Source organism: Pongo abelii, chromosome 11, assembly GCF_028885655.2.
Source record: "Pongo abelii isolate AG06213 chromosome 11, NHGRI_mPonAbe1-v2.0_pri, whole genome shotgun sequence".
NCBI classification, from domain to species: Eukaryota; Metazoa; Chordata; class Mammalia; order Primates; family Hominidae; genus Pongo; species Pongo abelii.
This window is the reverse complement of record NC_071996.2, coordinates 91518392-91542845: the sequence shown is the minus strand read 5'-3', so window position 1 is coordinate 91542845 and position 24454 is coordinate 91518392. Positions and strand designations below refer to the sequence as shown.

General features: G+C 33.7%; 1 protein-coding gene and 1 long non-coding RNA gene across 35 annotated transcripts in view; both read right to left on the bottom strand.

Annotated features, from left to right (window-relative positions):
• The window catches only part of LOC129058068 (uncharacterized), a 130347-nt gene extending 125397 nt beyond the window's left edge, over positions 1–4950 (bottom strand). The window contains exon 1 of the long non-coding RNA XR_008522900.2: positions 4389–4950. This is a non-coding gene — a long non-coding RNA (uncharacterized LOC129058068). The remainder of the gene's footprint in view (positions 1–4388) is intronic.
• A 10503-nt stretch (positions 4951–15453) lies between these two features.
• Positions 15454–24454, bottom strand: part of GULP1 (GULP PTB domain containing engulfment adaptor 1) — a 324107-nt gene continuing 315106 nt past the window's right edge. For 26 of the 34 annotated variants that reach the window (XM_054549588.2, XM_063712905.1, XM_063712913.1 and 23 more), the window contains 2 exons: positions 23480–23574; positions 15454–17441 (listed from right to left, as the gene is read on the bottom strand). In XM_054549588.2, coding sequence (XP_054405563.1) covers positions 17370–17441; positions 23480–23574 — 167 coding nt within the window. In that variant the 3' untranslated portion in view covers positions 15454–17369. Of the gene's footprint in view, positions 17442–22228; positions 23575–24454 lie in introns of those variants that run through there. The other 8 variants (XM_063712908.1, XM_063712910.1, XM_063712907.1 and 5 more) reach the window with 5 other exon arrangements.

Below are 24454 nucleotides of genomic sequence, written 5' to 3'. Positions count from 1 at the left end.
TGATTATATTGGACCACTTCTACCCTGGAAGGAGTAGTGATTCATCTTGACGAAAATCAACATCTATTCTGGATTAAGATTTTACTTTCCCTACCTTCAAGATCTCAGGGCTTTCAAAGGATTTGCTCTATTGACAAGGAATTCCTGTGTAGTATCACATCAGACAAAGAGTCAGACTTTATAGTACAGAAGGTGTAGCAGTGGGCATACAGTAGTGGTCCAATCACATACTGTACAACCTCAAAACTGCTGCTCCTATTAGCATGATGGTATTTTGACACTGCACCTAACCTACTAATTTGGAGATAATTCCCTGTGAGCATGAAGAGTGTTCTCCAGGTTGTAGTGTATATCCTCAATCAATTGTCATTATCAGTGATGTGTCACTGATAGGTAGTATATATGGTAATTGTAACCAACTGGTAAGTGTGATCCTGCCTATCCTTACTCCTAGTGGCCTGCTTGAGAAATTTGTCCTTCTAGTTTTTGCAATTATTGGCTCTGTGGCTTCAAATGTCTTGGTTCCTTGTGAAGATATGCTGCCATCTGGAAAAAATCAAGAATTCCATTAAATGTTAATCTATTGATGCTATCAGATATTTGAGGCTCCAAGAGATCTTCGGACAATGAAAGGAATCACTGTCCTGGTAGAAACAATCATCAGGTGGAGTTAGGGCCACTGTTACCCAATGGGGGCAGGTGATCAATTGGGGCATTGCTTGGTAATTCCTCTGCTCAATTTTGATGGTAAATAAATAATGTAGCAGATATAGTCTAAAATGAGCATAGTGTCCAGGGTCTTAGTCTTTCCAATAATGAAGGCCTTGCTCACCTCAGTAAGGTGAGCATTTATACTGGAATTTATCTACTTGCAATAGAAATTTAGAATGGGTAGTATTAACATCTGTGGTATTGGGAGTTCTTAGTTTTTCTCATTAATTTTTCTTTTGCATATTTTCTCAGGGAAAGAGGACCAACCAGAACTGTGGAGGAACAGTTCTCAAATGGATTAAACTTAATAAATGTCCACATCTCTCCAAAAGGATGTTCCCAAGAAACAGTGTTCCCAATTTCCAGAATTGTTGCCTTCTAGTGGCTCATAGTTAAGTCTTTCCCTAGGAAAGACTTTAGGTGGGGAGCTTCCTCACCCAGAGTAACTGCCACTCTCTGGCAGCAAATTGCATATCATAACTAACGCATGAGAGGGTACAGAGGCCCAGTTGCCTTCTGTCAGTCCGGAATATCTATGAAGAGTCATTCCAGCTCCAGAGCTCCCTATCAAATGGCTGAAGCTACTGTTACATCAGAGTTCAACATCCTTCTCTGCCCAACACTGCATCTTCCACTCTGCATAGGTGTCAATTACCAAGAGCAATCCCCAGTGAAACACCTGTACATAAATATCCATCTCAGTGTCTATTTCTTAGGGAACCCATCTTGTTACATCATTGTATCTTAATTTCTTTAGCATATATTTAAAATACTAAGCAGAATTTCCCTGATGTCAACCTGTCTCTTACCTCCCAATGCCCCGCTTTCAAAAGTGCAAGTCTTCCCCTGAGTGCTGCTGCTTGGAGTTAGTTACCGTAGGCCTTTATGCCATACTTTCTTCCTAGGACTCTGGAGTAGTGGGGTAATTCCCCATTGGTTTCAACTGCATGTAAAAGGCTGCTGCTAGCTTTTCGTTTTTCCTGGTTGTGAGTATTCATGAAATCTCTATTAAGTGACGGTTCAAAAGCCCAAATTTAGCAGCCTCATGTGTATTCATTGTTTTTATTTTCTCTGATCTGAAGTCCAGTTTGGGGTTGTTTACTCCAGATCTTCTATTTTGGGAACTCTATTCTTTAAGAGTTCTCATTTTTGTTTTTTACACAAGCTTCTATATTTTTGCTAAAAAAATTGCTGCTCAACTCTGACTTCATATAAGAAAAGCAGCTCAGTGGTTTAAACCCTCTGAGAATGCCTCAAACACAGGTTTTTAGAAAGCTGTGTAAAATCTATTCAAATTTTCATGGTTCCTTTATTAGCCAGGTCCCACATTGACTGACTAAAATATTTAAAAATGCCTCTGTTACCTCAATTAAAATTAATCAAATATTTTTCTCAGATCATAATTACTTTTGAGTAAATATATAATTTTTAAGATACGACAGAAAAATAATCAAAGAATGATGAAAAGATAGGTGAAAATAGAACTGTAAACCAGGCAAGAGAGTTCATAAAAAACCACATGCTTACTAATAACCTTCTATTTGTAGTACTACTGTGCTAGACACTGAAAGTGATGCAAAACGTATACTTTGTAGCAGTTTAGTAAATAGCTTAGTAACTAGATGGAAAGGCAGAAGATAGCACATAAAACGGCAATAAATGTAAGAATTCAATAAAATCCAAGTAGAAGTACATAAAACTATATGAATGTGAAAAGAGATTTACCAGTGAAAGAAAAAGACTTTGTACTTGTAAAGAAGAAGTACTAGAGTCATGGAAATCAAATACTCATATTTTCAAAAGGGAAAAAGATAAGGACAGTACATTTAAGCCAAATACAATTACTTCCTGCTCCTTAAGCCAAATACAATTACTTCCTGCTCCATCTCTCTACCATGCTCAGGGAACCAAAATTGGACAGACACTCTGTCAGCAGCCATTTACAGTTCAGCATAACTGAGCTGCCCAAGTACTCATATTTTCTAAGAATTTTAGCCAAGTTTGGTTTTGGTTTGAATTTTTCCTTGAGATAAATTTCAAACCATAGAAAAAGCACAGCGATTTTGGCTTACCAGTAAGACAACCTGGATTATACTTTGTGGGACTCTTGGTTCTCTAGCCACGCTCAGCACAAAGGCCTTTGGCAGACACAGCTCCATTTCAAAAACCATGCTAACGGCTGTCATGGCAGGGGAAACCCTTCCCTAGACCAATATTTCTGTTTTCAATTATGTAGGTCTTGCTATGATTTATTTAGTTCAAGACATCCAATCCTGGAAAGATTGACTCTCACTTTCATGAAAGATATCATATAGAGCAAACAGGCAGCTAAAAATTGCAGAATACTTTATGGAACAGACAAAATAAAATTATTCTGAAAAATATATCAAAATAATATTTAATTATATCATTTGATGATATTTTAAAAATGGTAAAATAAATACAAGGTTATAAGACCTTTTATATTAATATCTTTAATGCTTTATTATTATTGTCTAAAACTTAGTTGAGCCATTAAGACTCTCATTGCTGTAACAGTAGCTTTACATTCATTTGGTATTTATAATAATCACTATCATTTATTCAGTATCTGTCTAATTTTAAATGCTTTACATATTTATTTTCATTTTGTCTTTAATTTTATGACTAAATATTGCTCATATTTTCTTGGTAAGGAGTTGGAGGCATAAAAATATTATGTAACTTTTCTAAGGTCACAAAGTTAGTAAGTATTGGTGGCACTTAATGCGTATCATGGATTATGTTACTGATGGCCAACTTTTTCTTTCCCTCCTTGTACTGTTCCACTTTATATCCCTTTTCTGCTGAACTCAGGAGTATGCATGTGACTTACTTTGGACAACAAAATAATATGTCTTCACTGCTGAGCAGAAGTGATATGTGACTCTGCCAAGCAGAACTGCTGAGTCAGCATGTGGCTTGCCATGCTTCTCTTTACCACAGGATCAGTAATGCCCCAGTTAGAAACAGCTTCTTTTACTTGGTGTAGGGCTTCCTTGGAGGAGAATAGCAATAACTCAGAATGAATTTGTGGTGTGAGTGAGAAATAAACTTCGTTGTTAGCCTCTGGTACATGGGGGTCATTTGTTGACACAGGGTATCCTTGCCTGGCCTTGCCTCAAGTAGTTTCCTCAACAGAATCAACAGGTAGAATTCACTGTGACCTAAATTAAAACGCCTTTCCGTGACCCTTATATTGATTCCTCCTGAATTATTCAAGTACTAAAATCTGATATCCCCAACCTAATTAAAATCTTCTTGAGGGTAAATATAATGTGTTAAGTTTATAGTTTCATATTTCCCTGCACAAATAAAATTGATCTACTCAAAATATTTATGTGGTATCTGCTGTGAATGAGTAAAATTTCATTCATTTACTTTTAGCAGCTTTACTTTTTTCATTGTTAATCTATGACCACGCAACGGTATATAAATGACTTTTTCTCTACATGGCTTTAAGCATATTAAGTACCATATCTATTTATTTAACTTCCCAAGGTGCTTGGAGGACAGTAAACTACTCTTGAATTGAAATAGAATCTGTGGAATAGTATTGTAAAATATCATTTTGTAATATTTTGCAACTTTAAAAAATCTAGTATTTCTATGGACTTCCTATAAAATTAATGCGTACTCAATTATGATTTGATTATTACCGGGAGGTGACAGCGTGCTTGGCAGTCCTCACAGCCCTCGCTGGCTCTCGGCGCCTCCTCTGCCTGGGCTCCCACTTTGGCGGCACTTGAGGAGCCCTTCAGCCCACCGCTGCACTGTGGGAGCCCCTTTTTGGGCTGGCCAAGGCCGGAGCCGGCTCCCTCAGCTTGCGGGGAGGTGTGGAGGGAGAGGCGCGAGCGGGAACCCGGGCTGCGCGCCCGGCGCTTGCGGGCTAGCTGGAGTTCCGGGTGGGCGTGGGCTTGGCGGGCTCGGCACTCAGAGCAGCCGGCCGGCCCTGCCGCCCCGGCAATGAGGGGCTTAGCACCCGGGCCAGCGGCTGCGGAGGGCGTACTGGGTCCCCCAGCAGTGCCAGCCCACCGGCGCTGCGCTCGATTTCTCACCCGGCCTTAGCCGCCTTCCCGCGGGGCAGGGCTCGGGACCTGCAGCCCGCCATACCTGAGCCTCCCACCCCCTCCATGGGCTTCTGTGCGCCGGAACCTCCCCGAGGAGCGCCACCCCCTGCTCCACTGCGCCCAGTCCCATCGACCACCCAAGGGCTAAGGAGTGCAGGCGCAGGGCGTGGGACTGGCAGGCAGCTCCACCTGCAGCCCCGGTCCGGGATCCACTGGGTGAAGCCAGCTGGGCTCCTGAGTCTGGTGGGGAGGTAGAGAACCTTTATGTCTAGCTCAGGGACTGTAAATACACCAAAAATCAGCACCCTGTGTCTAGCTCAGGTTTGTGAATGCACCAATCGACACTCTGTATCCAGCTACTCTGGTGGGGCCTTGGAGAACCTTTGTGTGGACACTTTACACTCTGTATCTAGCTAATCTGATGGGGAGGTGGAGAACCTTTGTGTCTAGCTCAGGGATTGTAAACGCACCAATCAGCACCCTGTCAAAACAGACCACTGGGCTCTACCAATCAGCAGGATGTGGGTGGGGCAGATAAGAGAATAAAAGCAGGCTGCCCCAGCAAGCAGTGGCAACTCGCTGGGGTCCCCTTCCATGCTGTGGAAGCTTTGTTCTTTCGCTCTTTGCAATAAATCTTGCTACTGCTCACTCTTTGGGTCCACACTGCTTTTATGAGCTGAAACACTCACTGCAAAGGTCTGCAGCTTCACTCCTGAAGCCAGCGAGACCACGAGCCCACCAGAAGGAAGAAACAACTCCAGATGCACCGCCTTAAGAGCTGTAACACTCACCTCGAAGGTCTGCAGCTTCACTTCTGAGCCAGCGAGACTGCGAACCCACCAGAAGGAAGAAACTCTGAACACATCCGAATATCAGAAGGAACAAACTCCAGACACGCCACCTTAAGAGCTGTAACACTCATCGCGAGGGTACGCAGCTTCATTCTTGAAGTCAGTGAGACCAAGAACCCACCAATTCCGGACACATTACCACTTCTATATTTCTGAATCTACAGTTCTCTTCTAGGTTTTAGACTAAACATGCTTTTCTTCTAGTGGTGGGCCTAAAGAAAAACAGGCATTTTTCCAGTTAATTTTCTTATTCTTGTAGCTATATTTTTAAAAATGTCTGGAGTTCTGTGTTAATAAAAAAAACTTTAATCGGTAAGCATTTAAGCTGCCTCTCCAGTAGCTGGTAATATTTATACAATAAACTTTTAGAAATTTCAGAACAGTTTTAGATTTACAGAAAAATCGCAAAGATATTACAGAGATCCCATATACCACACACATCTTCTCCTATTATTAATACCTTATTTTTTAGTGCACTTGCCACAATTAATGAACTAATATTGATGCATTATTATTATTGACAAAAGTCTATAGTTTATTGAGATTTCCTTAATTTTGCCTAATTTCCTTATCTGGTTCCAGGATTCCATCAGTATGTCATATTACATTTAGTAATCATGTCTTCTTAGGATCCTCTTTGCTGTGACAGTTTCTCAGACTAACTTAGATTTTAATGGCTTTGACAATTTTCAGTAGTACTAGTCAGCTTTTTTGCAGGGTGTTTTTCTGTTGGGATGTGTCTGATCATTTTTTTTTCTCATCATTAGCCTGGATTTATGGGTATTGGAGAGGAAGTCCTCAGAAGTAAAGTGCCATTTCATCATATCATGAGCATATACTAGCACTGTGATTGATAGTTTATCAGGCTTCTCCACTGCAAAGTTAATTTTTTCTTCCCTTAGCATTGTACTCTTTTCACATTGTATTGGAATTGTCTATACATAGCCCATGCTTAAAGAGTGATGAGTCATGCTTCACCTCGTTGATGGCAAAAAGTATCACATAAATTATTTGGAATTCTTCTGTATGGAGTTGTATCTTTTCTCCTCAATTTATTCAACCACTTCTTTATCAATGTGAACTCATGGATTATTATTTTAAAACTTGGGTTATAAACCAATACTACCGTTTTTGTTGTTCAGATTGTTCCATCTTTAGACAATGGAAGGTCTCTCAGTTGACTCCTGTGTTTCTTTGACATATCCTCATCATCGTATCATTTCTTCTGTTTCTTTTTTTTTTAAAACAATCTCTTATTTTCAGACGCTACATGATGCTCCAAACTCATCTCATATATTTTCTTCCCAAAACCTAGAAACAGCCTATTTTCCAAAGAGCAGATTTGTTTCTTTTTTTCTGATACCCACGTGTGAGAGTACCTGTTGCTCCACATCCTCACCAGCAATTTTCAGCATTTTGAATTTTGTCAAAATATTATTATACAACATGGAAGTTTTAATTAAGAAAGGACTAATATCATTAAGAATAGCCACTGTCCTAATATTTTATATTTTTTCTTCTGAGATTTGTTAATCCAAGTAAGTTGCCTCAAAGTCAATTTCAGAACATTTTAACATTCATTACTATGATAAACTCAACACACTATTAAGTTATCACTGTACTTGAATGTAATTTTTACTATAAAAAGAAGTGAGAACCAAAGTTACAACTAGTAAAGGAATATGGGTTAGCATACAGTATCTATAGGTTTTAAAAAAATTTAACACAGAACATAATCCACAGTCTATCACACAATAAAATTCACACTTGGCTAAACTTTAAATCTCAGTAGAGAAATCTATTGTCCATTAAATTTAATAATAATAGTACCGTGTATTTTACAATTATTTATAAGTTACAGAACATTTGTATTCATTGGTTATCAATATTGACAATAACTTTGATATTAATTTTTTTATTATTAAATAAATATTTTTCCCATGTATATTTTTTGAGATGGAGTTTCATTCTTGTTTCCCAGGCTAGAGTGGAATGGTGTGATCTTGGCTTACCAGAACCTCCATCTCCTGGGTTCAAACGATTCTCCTGCCTCAGCCTCCTGAGTAGCTGGGATTATACGCATGCACCACCAAGACTGGCTAATTATCTACTTAAACAAATGTTACCTTCTATTTCTTAGCATAAGAATTTTAAAAACAATTTGATTTTCTTATTTTCATCTGTCAAAAGTGTTTGATTGTCTATAAAGTAATGTGGAATATTAGAGAAACAACTATTTATTTCAATAGGAAAATATCTACACACTGTGGATTTCAGGTTATTCACCTGAAAAAATGTTTATGCTGCAATTTTGCATCTATAGGCATGAAAATCATGATATAGGTAATCAGAAGTTTCTGTTAAATAATTTACATCATTTTATGTACATTGTGAAAAACTCGAGGGGGAGCAGGATAGTAAATCCCTTTATCCTAGGACAAACAGATTATTTCTGCTTCACAAAATTAACTCAGTGAAAGATAATGCATAAAGTTTCCTGGTATTAATAACCCATATATAGAGCCAAATTAGTAGGTGATCAAAAAGAGCATCCTTACATAAGTAAAATAATTTTTTAAAAGTATCATGTATAGAAAATTAGCCTTGTGTAGCATTAAGAAATATATATATATAAATTAAGAAAGAAAATCATTTTGCAAATTTTTCTTTATAAAAATAACACAAAAAATATTTTTAATGAAAACATGCACACACACACACACAGAAAGAGAAAAACTACATGGAAACTAAAAAAAGTTACATGTAAAGACCTCATTACAAATTAGTGAAAATATACATACTTCTTGCTCTTTAGGAAAATACTTTGTTAAACACACTGGTACTGGATTTATAACAATTAGTATGGTTAAGAAGTAGCATTAAAATAATAGTAATTCTCAACCAAAGATTGTATGTCAACCTAAAATGTACCTTACTTTAGTTTTTGTTTGTGTCTGAAATTTGAAGTTCATACAAACGTTTAAAAGATAGTCACCCTACCTGACTTTCATCCTGAATTTGTCTATAGTATTGCTATAAATATTAAATAGAAACTTTAAAATAATCACACTTTTGTATATTCCTAATTGCCTTGACTCTAGGTCATATTAATTCACAATTATGAAGTATCAAAAATGTTAAGACTAACTTATGAAAATGCCTGGACAATTGTGTAGTTTACAATGAGAAAAATGTTTCTGTTTTGTGACCTATGTATGCTGACATATATTCTACACAACAAAAGGCTTTCATATTTTATGAGCAAAATTCACTTAGGCAGAATAGATACATTCATCTGCAAACCCCAGCTTGATTAAATATATAACTGATGGTGCTTCCAACTGTCTTTCGTTTGAGACCCTGTATCTAAGAAAAATGTAATTATGAAATGCTGTTTAAACTGTCTACTTTAAAACCACATTACTGTAGTTTGCTAATAACCCTTCTATATTATGCTGATCTGTAACTTTTCAAGCCACATTTTTAACTCAAGTAGTTGGCATAACTTCTATTGCAACGAATTTATTCTGGGAAGTCTGACTGCCATGATTAGTGGTTTGACTCCAGTATTTCCAACTTACTGCACTAAGTTCCCACTGATGTACTTGTGGTTTCACATATACCAAAGAATATTCTATGATGAGTGCTGGATGGAAAAGATTGTTCATCTGACAATAATCTTTCTAGCCACATAGACATACCACAATCTCTATCAGTAATCTTAAATTTTGGCGGTCATGGATAAACACTATTCTTGCCAATATATATTCATTGTTTATACAATTTTCCTTTGATGATTTTTCCTTTAGGAATTGAAATTTTTAAAGAATGTGTGTCTAAATTGTTTTCAGAATGGATACTCCAAGCTGTTTTAATATTTGGCTTAGAGCAAATTCAAAATCACATTTGTAAAAACTTCAGTTCTGTACACATACTTATGGAGAGAGAGAGACTTCTTACTGGAAAGGGAGCATAGTCCTAGTGGAGAAGTAAGCAGGGTGCAGACATTTCAATTGCCCCTTCAGAGTATGTGCAGCTGAAGCACTTAAAAGGATTAGTAAAGGACAATTACTTGTTTTTTTCTTCCACTGTATACCCACTGAGGAGCATAGACTCCAGTTGGCACAAAAGGATCTCATCAGAGAAGTCTTTTAACATTAAGCGTCTGTCTTAAGTATTAAAAATGTGACTTCAGTTTCCCTCTTGAATACCATCACAGCTGACCTTTTGAAACAGAACTGAAGTTTCTCTCTGCTTTAAATTGGTCATTCTCATGAAGAACAATGATGAATTAATGCATTTATTTTAATCTTGTTTGGCCTTTCTTAAGAGCAAGCACATTCCAAAATAACTCTCTCGTTCTTTAAATCCTAGTTACATTGTTTCATTTTACTACTCAAAATGAATTCATTATTATAATTTTCCTGCTAATTCTTAAAGGAAAAGATCACTGGTATTTGATGCAAGTTATTTATATGAAATAAAAATACCATTGAACAGACTAATAAAAATCAAAATGGTATAACAGTTTTTTCTTTATCCAATTTGTTTTGTTTGTTGTTAGACAATTTTCGTGCATAGCGTTTTTGAACACTTTTCTCCAATTTTCCTTTGACTTTCGAATTTTTAGTTGGGGAACAGTGCGGGAAACAATCTGGTTTTGATGGAATCCCAAATTTTTTGAGTGTGTGTGTGTTCTAAATAAACTCAACTAGGTCATATGACTCATGTGCTTTCCATGGTCTCATTGACTTTATTTTCTGTCTAGAAACTATTTAATAAATCTTATTTGGATATTCTTTATTGCTTCTTTAACAAAACAAAGTTGAACTGCTTGTTAAGAAGAATACTGTTTTAGGTTTCTTTCTTTTTGTAAATTATTTTCTAAAGAGTTGTAGAGTTTTGATCAATTTGCATAACATAATAAATACTTGAGCCCATTTGTGGTTTTCAGGGCCAGCTGTTTTCTCCAGCTTCAGCTCTATGATTAAGGATTAAGGGATGCAAAATGATGAGAAATGCACAGGGCAATTGCTGCCTTTGGAAGATTTAACGGCATGCTGAGGATTTTTATGTTCTCTGCATTTCCCTTCCTTTACAGGTACAACAAACAAGAAAAACTTTACCAAAAAGGCCATTCAAAGAGTATTACTCAACATGTCAAAGGCAAGTTTTATTTGACTCTATTTCAAGAAAGTATTCTAATATTCATATTCACACACATTACAAAACCTAAGCACATACACGCAGGTTCCTGAAAAACCCAGGTATGGGACAACTTCTCTGTGAATCTAAATATTTCTATCCATGTGAGTACATGTAACAATACTTGTGTTTTGGTGTTTTGATGTAGTATTACCTTGCATGTTTCAGAATTTTTTTTTTTGCTGGCGTTTTCAAGGTTTAATATTCACTTGGAAAGAGGGGGAGCCTTGGAATTCTTTTGAGACATACCTCATTCATCTTGAAGTCATCCTGAAAATGTGGCAGGCCATTAATACTTTTGTAGAGAAACACAGGCTCCATTTTTCCAGTGTAAATATATACTGAGGTCTGTCTTTAAATGTGTACCTAGGAGTAGGAAAGGTTGAGAAAGGAGAGAATGATACTTTTGCCCTGCATTCAACTGATTGTTATGAAGGGAAATATTTTACAAAAAATATTTCTATAATAAGGAGATTCAAAGGTTGGAACAGTTTTGTGATCGCTCTTGTACTTTTTTTCAAGACTACTATTATCTCTAATTCTGAGCCAGGGACACTATTTACTTAGAAGCCATTGATTCAATATTTATTTACAACTAGTAGGCAAGTTAAAGAATGTAAAATACAGGATTCTTCTGATAATTGTTTTTTAAATCTTAGGTTTATTTGGGGGAATTTCTTCCTTTCCTTATGCCAAGAATGGCTAATGCTTGTGAATGTCAGACATAAAACCCCATTACATGAATTTCCCAAAGTCAAAAGAATACTGAATTAATGCTATAAGCAAAGCTGTAACATCAAAGCATAGAGTGTTATGATTTTAGTTCAACAGTTCCCTGTAGATCAGGCTTTGTTCATTGTAAGGAATCTTTTTAAAAGTTACTTAAAAATTCAAGAGCTGTATGGTTTAGAAATTTACAAACTCAAGTGATTCCAAGGAAGGAATATTTGTTTTTCTAATTGCCATTGGTGGCTGGAAGTCATGAAACGGTAACCAGCTTATTTTTAGCAATTTTTCTGTTTAATTCCTTTTATGTAGAAAAGACAAAAACCGCAGGCATTATGAGGGAAGTAGGGGAGATTAAAGAGAAATCACTGTAGAAACAACTTTTCAGATAACTGCATCATTCTTTGTACTCCCTGGCCCGAAAATGGTTCAACTTGTCTGAAAAATGAAGAGGTCAAATATGTGCACACAGCCACTTTGCCAAGTGTGGGTAAGTTGATATCTATGAAGATTTATAAGTATTCCCTCATTACCTGTCTCCTCTATTCCCTGTACTGTCTAGCCTGACTCAAGTTTATTTTTCTTTAGTTAAAGCAGTTACTAAGAATAAGATAAATAAAGAACTTAATAGTTAAATGGAGTGCGTATGTGAGAGAGAGAAATTAGTATTTAATTAAAATGTAACAAAATCTATCTGTATATACTTCTGACACACAATTGCCTATTTGTCTAATGATACTGATACTAAACAACTGATTTTGAAAAGTATATAAAAAATAAAAATAGACACAAAATATTGGAAAATAATAACAATTTTAAATGGGTTCTAGAATTATATGATCTTTTTCAAGCATGGTCCAGCCATAAAATTATTTTATTTTTTCCTTTCAAAATGTAACCAAGAAACAAACATCTATCTTTGCTTTCTTTGCAGGAAAGAACCAGTGTCTGGATTAGTTCCAAGCCATCCAGACAGCTATTTCAACTGGAACAAGTGACCTTTGGAACAGACTAGAACATAACAGCCTGGCCAGACAGAGGGGAGGGAGTAGGCAGTTGGGAAGGACCCCAAGATGTTCTTCTGAAAGTTCATTTGAAATAAGAGGACAATAAAAAGTTAAGGACAGAAATATGAACTTAAAAATACATCAAACCAGTGAAAACTGTGTGACGACAATATGGGATTCAAGAAAAGTTACAGTTTGAGTTTTTAGCTGTCATTCTTTAATATACACACTTAATATATATACTTCTCCAACCCCGTGAGCACAGGCCCTGTCCCTTAATTACATAACATTCATGAGGCATCTTCATAGCCTCTTTGACACTAAGTAACCATTATTTTGTTTTTCCTCTATCAATTGGGCCAGACTTCCTTAGTCTATGATTCTATGGTGATTGTTAGACAAACTTCAATAATTACTAAGATATTTATTTAGCAAATTATTGCCACAATAGAAGTTAAAATAATAATAAATATTTTATTGAAAATGAGATAGTGGTTATCTTCTCCCAACATTTATTTGAAGGCATGTTGTTCTTTTCTAAGAGAACATACAAAATTTAAGTTCACATCATTAGCAAGAAGCATCTAAATAAATATGCAATCTTTTAATGAATGCTTATGGGCAAAGTGTTGTACTTGGTAACAAAGAGGAAGGATGTCAAGGCAATCCTTCCTTCAAAATGGTTGAAAAATGGAGAGGAAAGCTTTTTAAAAAATGCTGTATTAAAAATACAAAAAGAAAGCTGTTTCTTAGACAATATGTTATTGATTTTTACAAAATATATTAACTATCATAAGTTGATTATGTCCAAGGTACTGAGAAAATAGTATGAGATTTCAGAGTGCTCATTCACAGAGAACTTTGTTATTCCAGTGGGTACTGGAAAATACTTTTCAGAAGACAACTTCTATAGCTTCTAATCAGGCCTCCTTTAATGAAAATATAAACTTTTAAAAGTCTTAATGAATATTCCAAGGTGTCTATAGAATTGCTTGGAAACTAGATTTGGTTCAATGAATTTGGCATGTAGATCTGAATGAATGCCAAAAATGTAGCTAAAGTAAAGGAAATAAATTTTTACAAAATTTGTGTTACATAGTCTTGGTGGTACTATTAACTGACAAAAAAACACAATGTTAATGATATAGAAATAAGAAATTTGGTTATTTCAATTTATCATGTAATGTCAGAAAAATGAGAAGTGAGCCTTTAAACTCAACTCCTTCTTAAGTATGCCATTAGAATTGGCATAGTATTGATTAGAAGCTAAGAAGTAGAGCAGAAAAAAATGAATCCAGAGAAAGACAATGCTGTCTGCTACTTACGTAATATTCATATTTCTTAAACTGTATTTTGAAAGCAAGAAAATAGACCATAAATGATTTTAGGAGGTGGCATTCTTGCTAGATTAAGAAAATCCCACTTGGAATTCTAGAGAAATTATGCTTTTAGAGAGGGAGTTTCATTAGTGGATTATCACAGACTTTAACAACAAAAGATCAAAACATGAAATAAATGTACAAGAATTAAGGTTTGTGTCAAATTTGTGAGATGGACTTAGAAGGGGGAGATTTTAAATATTTGTCTGAAATTATATAGGAAGAAGACACTTTCTGCATGAGACACAGGGGTCCAAGGGCAATTCCAACTGTGACCATCACATTTGTAAGTTCCCTATACAGGGTGTAGTTTAGGTGGAGTCTGAAATTCAGTTGTCAAAATTGATTCCAAGATTCTTCAAGTAATTTAACAGAGGATGAAGCCCAAAATCATGAGTAAATATTGAATCTGGAAGTATATGTGGAAACACTGGAATAGAAAAACATTAACAGCCAGTTTTTTCAGGGTTATGCTAAGTAACATAAAAACGAATAAAAAATATCAGTATTTAGAAATACAACATATTATCTATCAGAAATCCTACTGAAAATACATTCCCATAATATTATTAAATTTTTTAAGAAAAATCCAAATCCAAAATAAAAGAACAAAAAGAGACGAAGAAAATTTTTACCATTGGCCTGCTCTGATAAACTTCACACTGGATGTCTGATAGCTGACATCAGCTAGTACGAGGTAACCAGACTTAAACATACTTAAATATAAGTGTTCCTGGGGAAGTTTTTGTTTCACACAGTGTTGTGATACATATTCGCTCTTATTTATTCACTTATATGCTTCCCATACTTTTACTTTATGACAATAAACTGACTGAAATCAGGGATCCTGTCAATCTAATGCCACCTGCTAACACATCTGTTAGCAAACTTGCTAGATGTTTTCTTACCCCATAAAGTACATCTTATTCATATAAAGTGGGTAATAAATGAATTTCATTGAATGAATTGATGAATTGTTCCTTGGTGTTCAAAGGCTGTGCGTGTGAGTCCCGTGTCCATAAAATACTTAACATCACGTTTTAAATTGATTCAAAACTTCTTCTTGATTGCACTCTTAGTCATAATCCACATCCCATTATCAAGTTCCACCTTTATAAAACTATCAGCCAAGACACCCTTTGTATTACTGCTAAGTTAAAAAAAGCCTCCAGTTATGAAATTGATATTTACATAATACAGTTTTTGCACCAGATGCTTCTGGTAAAAGGAAGCAAATCATGACCTCTCTCACCAGCAGGATCAGTCCACTGTTTTCACAACTGAATGATATTTGCTCATAAAGCTAAAATGTGTGTGGGCTGCAAGAAATGAAGTTAAAGGTAAAGCCCTTTATTTCTTCTTTGCCTTTTCCTCTTACTCTCTTCCTTTCTTTTAGCTCCATTTATGATCAAGAAAATCTGTTATATAATTAGCTTCAGAATGTGTCTGTATTAATTAGAGATTATTTAACAAATGAATTATGCAATTTAATTTATTTAAAATCATTTATTTTCAGGAAAACCAAACATATCATTGAGTTTACATAGAAATACAATTTTCAACCAGATCTTCATAAAAACACACTGGAGAAATAAATGTTCATAATTAATGACCAGTTATGTACTATTTCATCATGCCAGTAGCAGAGTTGATTACCATTAAAAATTGGTAAAGTAACATATCTTAAATGTGCAAATACCATCTTAGCACTCTATTGTGTTACCATTGATAATAAATGGCCACTAAATATATACCTATTACATAAATCTTTTTAAAGTACAATAAAAATACAAATTCTATCTGTTAAAAAAAGCCACTTATATGGCTTCTAAACATCCTCATTATACAAATTCCAAAATACTATCTGACAAACAAAATTATAAAGACTCTTCTTTATGAAACATATATTGCCCTCTAATTCAGGTACAACTTAGCAGATCAAAGAAACTAAACAAGAAGGCTCATATATACCATATAACATTAAGGAAAAACACACAAATATATATTGCATAAGCATATTTGATTTCTTTTCCTAGTGAAAATGTACCTTTAACACTTGAAGAAAATTCCCATGAGTAAATGATAAATCTATTTTTGAGGGCCACCCCTAATCTAAGTCACATTTTCATTAATTTAATTTATTTATCTTATAATGTGATGAACCAAGTTAGAAATTTTGACCATAAATTTTTGTTTTACTGAGTACAAATTAGTCTGTTATGTAATGGGTAAAGGTATAGAAGACAAATATTTTTAAAAGTCTAGGTTCATCAGCATATCAAGAATGAAATGCAAGAGAATTTTATTGCTCATGTTCAAGACTAAACTGAGCAGTAACTGGATTTTTTTTTTGAAAAATGAGATTTTTGACTTTAACAAAACAAATACAGATTGAATTTACCAAATAATATTGATAATTCATATAGAACGGTTGCCACAGATTTTAAAGTATCAAAACCAAGGGGGCATCACAAAATAAACTTTGGTGAAAAATATCTTCATCAAAGAAGAAAATATGAGAAGAGTAGTCCTTATGTAATAGTGAGGAGAAATATATTTGGTAAAGTAAATATGGGTAATAGACACTGAATCTACAGATAGCATATATTCCAAATGTTTTTTAGGGAATATCAAATCAGATGATGCTTAGATGTTATAGTAATATAACTTATCTCATTTGGAATGAAATTTAATGTTTTTTTAATAAATAGCAAATTTTCATTTTTTCACTATCTTTATAAAACAAATTAAATATTTAGAGTATAACTGATCATAACTAACATCACCTTGCATTTACTAATACTCTAAATACATTTGGTTTATTATTGGAATTTATATCCTTATAATTTTACCTGCTAGAAATTAGTGACCTTGTGGCATTATGTTTAAAGTTTACATTTTCCCAGTGATGTGAACAGTATTTATACATAAAATGATATCTGTCTAATGAATAGTAACATGTTTGTTGGTTTGAAAACAGAACATGTTTAGTTTGACATTGGCATATCTCTTCAGAATTTAAAAAGTTATCTTTAAGGTATAGCTTTTGGGAAATCATTAATAAACTAGCCATCTGGAAAATGAATACAAGTTTCAAGATGCTAACTAAATAGAACTCAGACACAAGGCAGGTATTTCTATAATATGTCTTTCAATTACAAATTCATCTACAGTCGAAACAGAAAGGAACATAAAAGTATGATCTACTTTACAGTAAGTTGTTTTTAAAATAAAAATTACAGATCAATAGTGAAGGTGAGGAAATTTAACTGCAAAAATTTTCAAAATATTAAAATATTCAAAAACATATTGGCACATGAATAATACCTATCTTAAAGTAATAATAAGTGACATGTGTATATAAACACATTTAACATGAATCAGGATTTCTTTTTCTTGATGTCAGCACCTACTGTCTAATGGGTCGAGACAAAATACTGTGCCTTCAAGAGTTAGTCCCATTTTGAACCCCTCCTGTAAAACAGAATAAAATAATTAATATCCGAAATGCTCACAGCAAAATAAAATAAAATAAAATCAGTGAATAAAAAAGACTATGCACTAAAGTTGAAATATTCATGCTTTGATCAACTAATAAATAACTATAGGTCAAATGTTGACTTGCTGAATTTTTATATAGGTGTATAGCACTGGTAGTTCTTTGAGACCCATTAACACTTTAAATGTATGTGAGGTTAGCATGCATGAGAGACAGAAGAAAATACATACAATTAAGATAAAGGTTTCTTTTTCAGAAAAGGCTAGTTACTACATCATTCTATTGTAAATGAAATCTGTTAGCTTTAAAAATTATTATTAATTTAAATATTATTCAGATAGTTAGACTTCAAATTGATGAGAGGTTCAAGATAGCCTGATGATCTTCCTGGTTAGCACTGACCAGAGCCCTGGTAAAATACTTCTTTTAAATGCAATGCCATATCCTCTGTGGAACACACAACTGCAGATTACTTTGCCATGGAGAAAACTTCCCCTACTAGCCTTGCTGTTGCTTGTAGCGGACTGGCTTCTTTGACTCCTACTCTTCCTTGCATATTTTAGAAGTTAAGTTGTCTTTGATTTATTAAGTGTAAGAACACAATTGCTATGAAAGTGTTTTTCCACCAAGATTTTGAATTATAAGTTAATGGCAAAGGAGTCTGTCTTTCTTTACTCCAATCTCTCTCTCTTTTTTTTATTGCATAAGATAACTGAACTGTGGGCCATCTCCAGTCTTGCCGCCTCTCCCCATTCCTACCCTTTCCTGTAAATCTATACACATTGGCCTACACAAAGATGAAAAGCACAGACTTGCACTGATCAATGAAAGTGGAGGTTACATTGTGGGTCTCCTTGTAGAAGCAAATGTGGTAGTGCTCTCTACATACTCTACCTTTTTTTTCTTACTAACAGAACCGAAATGTTTCAGAAAGGTAATTTGTAATTTGGAGTGGCCATGCAACACATTATTGGCAAATAATATGCAGACAGCAGTGTATTCCTAAAGAAAACAAAATGTCTCCTAAAGGTAACCATTGGTTTTCACCTCTGCTTTGGGTGTTTTATTTAATTGGACTGACCATATCTACTTGTATGTTAGCTAATTGTGTATCTTTTTGCATCTCTCCAAATTACTTTTATTTAGAATAATTATGTAAATGTTCTTATCTTTCTATAAATCCAATGTAAACATCATCATATAGAGGAGGAAGGTAGTTACAAAGCTGTAAGCCATACTTTATTTGTTATTAATGTTCAAAGGATAGTCTTCATTATGTTTACAGCACAGAGACTACTACTATATAGCAATTACAGTGACGTAATCATTGTGCAAGTTTTTTAAAATGTCTTTCCAGTACTTGGAATACAATCTTTAGTTGAGTAAATATGAGACTACTTATCATTATTTTTAAAAAATCTATTCTTATCACAAAATACATTTTGCTATATTTATTTATATTTTTCAAACAGCCAGCAAATACTTAGAAAAATAAATACTTTAAAATACTGTAAGTAAACTTTTCTTTAAAATTATTTTATTTGGATATCTGAAGATCTGTATATTATGTCATCTTCTGGTGTATTATAAATGGTAGATAGATGATACATTGATAGATAATGACAGATAGAAAGAGAGTTACATGTGGAAATGTTTGATACCATACGGTACTTTTAAATGTTATCAGTTCATTCTGCTAGTAAACCAGTGTCACTTCAAGTACCCTGAAAATACTATTTGTCAATGTGTTATCAATATTCGAAAAGCAGAATAAGAGTCAAAGTAAAATAGAGGTCAATCACTATTTTAATAATAAAGTGTTAGTATATGACTTACAATAATATCTATCTCCATATTGACTTTTTAAGGATCCTTATATATTATAAGGTTTCTTGATTTTCTTTCTTCCACAGATAAAATTTCCCACACATTTCCTGTCTTCTTCATAAGTCCCATTTTGCAAATCACAATTTAATAAACTCTGAATAATTCCATATCCTGTTGAGCTTCAAACTTCTTAATAAAAATGAGACTTTATTTACTTATGTAGTGATGGGAGTTATCATAAGCTAATGTCACACAAAAGAATGATTAAGTAATTAAAATATTATTCACCATATGCTTTTTATATGAAATATTTTGATGAATTTTCTTATTTTGAAATAGAAAAGCATATCAAGGAAAGAAAAACCACTACATTTTGAGGTATGTCTTTTTTTCTATCTATAGATTTTTAAAAATGATTTTAATGATAATATGAATATATATTTATGCCATATAATTTTCTTATGTAAGTAATATATTACATATATATAGTTTTCTATCTTCCTCTTTTCATCTTTGCAGACCTTGATTATTTTAAATTCCCACAAAACTAATTTATTATGACTATATAAAATGCTATTAATTTTTATGATTGTTTCCCAGCATTTTAAAATTATGAATAATGTTGACTAGGTATTTTTATTCTTAGAGATTGAGCACATTCATACTTATTTTTTCATCAGAATAGATTGCTTTAAAGCTTTGCTATCAAACAGAAATAAAAGTATTAATAACAAGTCACCCTTTAAAGAGACTGCTAGGCCATAGTTACCTCTGAACTAACTCTGGACTGCCAACAATTTACAGTGCTTGTTTTATCACACTTTCATTTGTATTGATTGATTGTTAGTTTAAAAAATAATCTGCTAGATTAAAATGGCATTACAGTTCTTTATTTGATCTGTATGTTTACTTTGATTAGACAGAACATGTCTACATATGTGTAAGCCACTTGTGGTCTTCTTTTGTGAACTAGTGCTTTTTTATTTATCTGTTGATTCTTTAGTTTCCTAGCCATTTGTCTAATTGCTTTAATTATGTATATGTAATGTATTTATATATTTTTAGACAGTAAATTTTAAAAAATTGGATGCTATATGTCCATATTTTTCTTTTCCTTACAAAATTTTCTTTTCAATTCAAAAGTCTGATGAATATTCAATAATATTTTAAACATTTTAAAATGTTGATTACTTCTGAAATGTATCTCGGCATTTGCTGTAAGTTTCAGCAGTACATTGATCTTCTCCCAGAGTACTAGCCAGCTGACTTAACACCACTCGTACATGATTCTTTCATCCTTCATGAACTTGCCATGCTTGTTTTTTAATGTATTAAATTATTATAGCTCACATGTTACAGTGTGGGCTATCAATACTAGTCCACTTATTTTCCTGTTGGTGACATGTACTGGACAGTTTAAATTATGTCAAATCAAATAGCTACATTATTGATTTCAAATAAATGTTTAATTTTCTAACTGCTTGTACTGAAATATGGTTTAACATTTCTGCATAAATGCTTACATGCATGAGATGCTTCTGTGATTTCAAACTTAATAATTCAATTCTCTTAAAAATAGCTTAGTCACAATACCCTGTAAATGAAAGATGAAAACTAAATGTCTTACTAGGCTTATTAACTCAATATGGTGTTCACAACCCATTGTACTATATTAAGTTTTTATATGATATGCAAAGATATAGTAGCTAAATGTGTGCATTAGATTCATTAGGCTAGCACGATTAATAATAAAAGCCATCATAGACTTTAGATGAAGAAAATATTATTTTACTTTTGTTAAAGTGAACTTGCAAGTAAGTATTGGACTAAAAGAAACAATCATGGCCAAGTATGGTGGCTCATGCCTGTGGTCCAAGCACTTTGGGAGGTCTAAGCTGGTAGATCACTTGAGCCCAGCAGTTCAAGCCCAGTCTGGGCAACATGATGAAACCCTGCTTTTAACAAAAAATACAAAAATTAGCCATGTGTGGTAGTGCACACTTGTAGTCCCAGCTACTCAGGAGGCTGAGGAGGGAGGATTGCTTGAGCCTGGACGGTGGAGGTTGCAGTGAGCCAAGATCATGCCACTGCACTCCAGCTTGGGTAGGGCGATAGAGTGAGACTCTGCCTCAAAAAAAAAAAAAAAAAAAAAAGAGAAAAGAAAAGAAAGGAAACAATGAACTGAACAATGCAATAGTGACTAAGTCACTGAAAAGTAATCTTAAAATGTGGTTTATGAAACCTCTTTAAACATAACTAATTATCAGATATACCCATATGAAGCTGTTGTTTGAATTTTTATTAAATAAAGCATGCAAATTTTAAGGTTTCAGCTTTAAAAATTTGTAAGTTGTTTAAAATTATTATAAAAATAATATACCAACCATCTCTGGCGCTACCCACCATGAAAGCAGTAAAGAATTTAAAAAGACATTAAGAAAATATTAGAAACAGCAAAAGCAAAAACACCACAGTTTAACATTATTTGAGTGTCGCATCACTCAATCATCCTAATACATTGTGTCTCACACTTGGTTCCAACAAAATCTGGAAATAGAGGCTTATCCTTAAAGCTCAATAATTTGTTTTCCAATTTTGGGAAAATCTAAAAAATTCTTAGAGAAGTACTCTGTATGACCTGTGCAACCCTTGAGAATAAATACTACCACATAAATATTTCTTTGTTACTACAAAAGCATTAGTACCAGATAGTACATGTCCAATGGGTAAAACTAACGTAAAAGGAAAGGAATTGATTTCATATGAAATACAGCATTCTTGCTAAATTATCATGCACCATTTGAAAGTTTCATAGTATTTGAAATATAGAAAAGAACTAGGAAATCTGTGCCGTCAAATAGGATACATGTTGAAATCAATAGAAATTTGATAAAGTGGTTTTAGCTTTAACCAAATAAGATCATCCATCCTGTACTGGTGTTGCAATTTGGCTTTCATTTAATTTATAATTTATTGAATTCATAATTTTATAAAAACTATAAGGACAAGTTGTTTATAACATTTTTGTCAATATTTAAAAATTGTAAGTTAATACTAAGGATCTAAAACAATTTTTATGTAAAAGGGGATTAAGAATCATTCAACTTGAGAAACACTGTTTTAATAGAGTCTTTGAAAACCTGAAGGCATATGTTAAGTAATTCAACTTTTAAATTCAGGCATGTTATTACATCTAGAACAATAATGAATTCATGTACTACCTAGAAAATAAGATAGCTACACAGCTGCAGTCAAAAATGAGTAAAAGGGCATTTAAATTAACTTTCTAAGAAGGATTGCAATTACCAGTGATAGATCAGTGTTCACCCATAATTGTTTTTTCTAGGAAGTGAGGCATAGAGAATTAATGTATTAACCCAAGACTAATAAACAAAAATACCTCCTTCTCCTTACTTTAGTGTCTTCATTGTCTCTTCTCAATCAGCTTCATATAATTGGTGTCTGTCTGGATTCTACCATACATAAACTTTTTGATGAAAAATAGGATATAATAACTTCACCAAAATGTAAAGGGCAAATATAAAGAGAAGACTTTATTCTAGGGTTTATAAGACTATTTTTAAATCATGGCCAATAGTGCAAAGCGTTTAAAACCAATTTCTGTAAACTTCAGACCAATTTAGAACAAAAAAGTAAAAGGAAGAGAGAGAAATGAAAACCCAACTGAACTACATTCCTAAAGAAGTTGTCACTGGGTGTTTGCTTTTTAAATAAAAGCCCAAAAGTTATGAACTACAGCTACAATGCTTCTTTTCAGAGAGAATAATTTCAATCTTACAAAGATTTTCCTTCATCTACCCATTTACAATTTTCAAATTCATAATTGTTAAGACTGAAATCAAATCTTATAAATCTAATGCAGTGACTTTTTAACTCTAGATTTCAAAACAATGAACCATTAGAATCCATGCCATTTTGTATTAAAAAAAAACCATCTTATTGCCATTGTAAATTGAACCATTTAAAAAACCAACAACCTTATCCTTAGCATATGTAGGAGTATTTTTAGGACTAACTGTACATTATTATTCTAAAGTAATTATTTTAAGCCAGTTTTTATAGTGAAAATAATTGAAGGAAACCATAGTTTTGGTACATAACATTTTCTTTGTCCCATATCAAAATGAAATAAATCATTTATGGGCCAGTCTGTCAAAACAGTCACCTGCATCTCATCTAATTTTGATTGAATATCTGGAGGGAAATCTGCTGCTCCACAGTTAAATGGGTCAAAAGGTTCTGCTCCAAACAGGTCCCGTTCTGAAAGGAAGGAAATAATTTAGTAAATGAAATAACAAGAAGTGAGCTGCAGTGAGTTAGATTTCAAAGGCAGGATTATATAAATGAATATTTACATGATCAAATGTAAACACACTGTATGTTGGGCTTTCCTGAGCTTAGACCAGTTAAACATTAACAAGGAAGAAAAGATCCATTTTATGATATTAAAAAGTTTTATTATAAAGAATTATTATCTAGAGAGGTTTCTGTGTTTTAGTGAAGATTTCTTAATATCAAATTCACCAAAGAGCTGATAATTGTATGTTACAACACCTATATTTTATTGAAGCAATTTAAATTTGCTAAAATTAATGCACAACTCATTGAGACTACCCTAATTCCACTGACTGATGCCTTGCAACACAATAGTAAAGCAATATGTAGGACTAAGTAGACTTGTAAGTAGCTCTACTCAAAGTTCATGTACTCTTATCTCTCCTTTTATCCAAAGAAAATTTTAAAGCACATTGTCTTATGTAGTACGAAATGTCACCTTTCTAGATAGTCACAATGAGATAGTTTCTTTAAAAACGCCTCCTATCCCAGAAATACATTTCTTTTTTTTTTTTTTTTTTTTTTTTTTACATTTTTTTTCTTTTATTATTATTATTATTATTATTATACTTTAGGTTTTATGGTACATGTGCACAATGTGCAGGTAAGTTACATATGTATACATGTGCCATGCTGGTGCGCTGCACCCACCAACTCGTCATCTAGCATTAGGTATATCTCCCAATGCTATCCCTCCCCCCTCCCCCCACCCCACAACAGTCCCCAGAGTGTGATGTTCCCCTTCCTGTGTCCATGTGTTCTCATTGTTCAATTCCCACCTATGAGTGAGAATATGCGGTGTTTG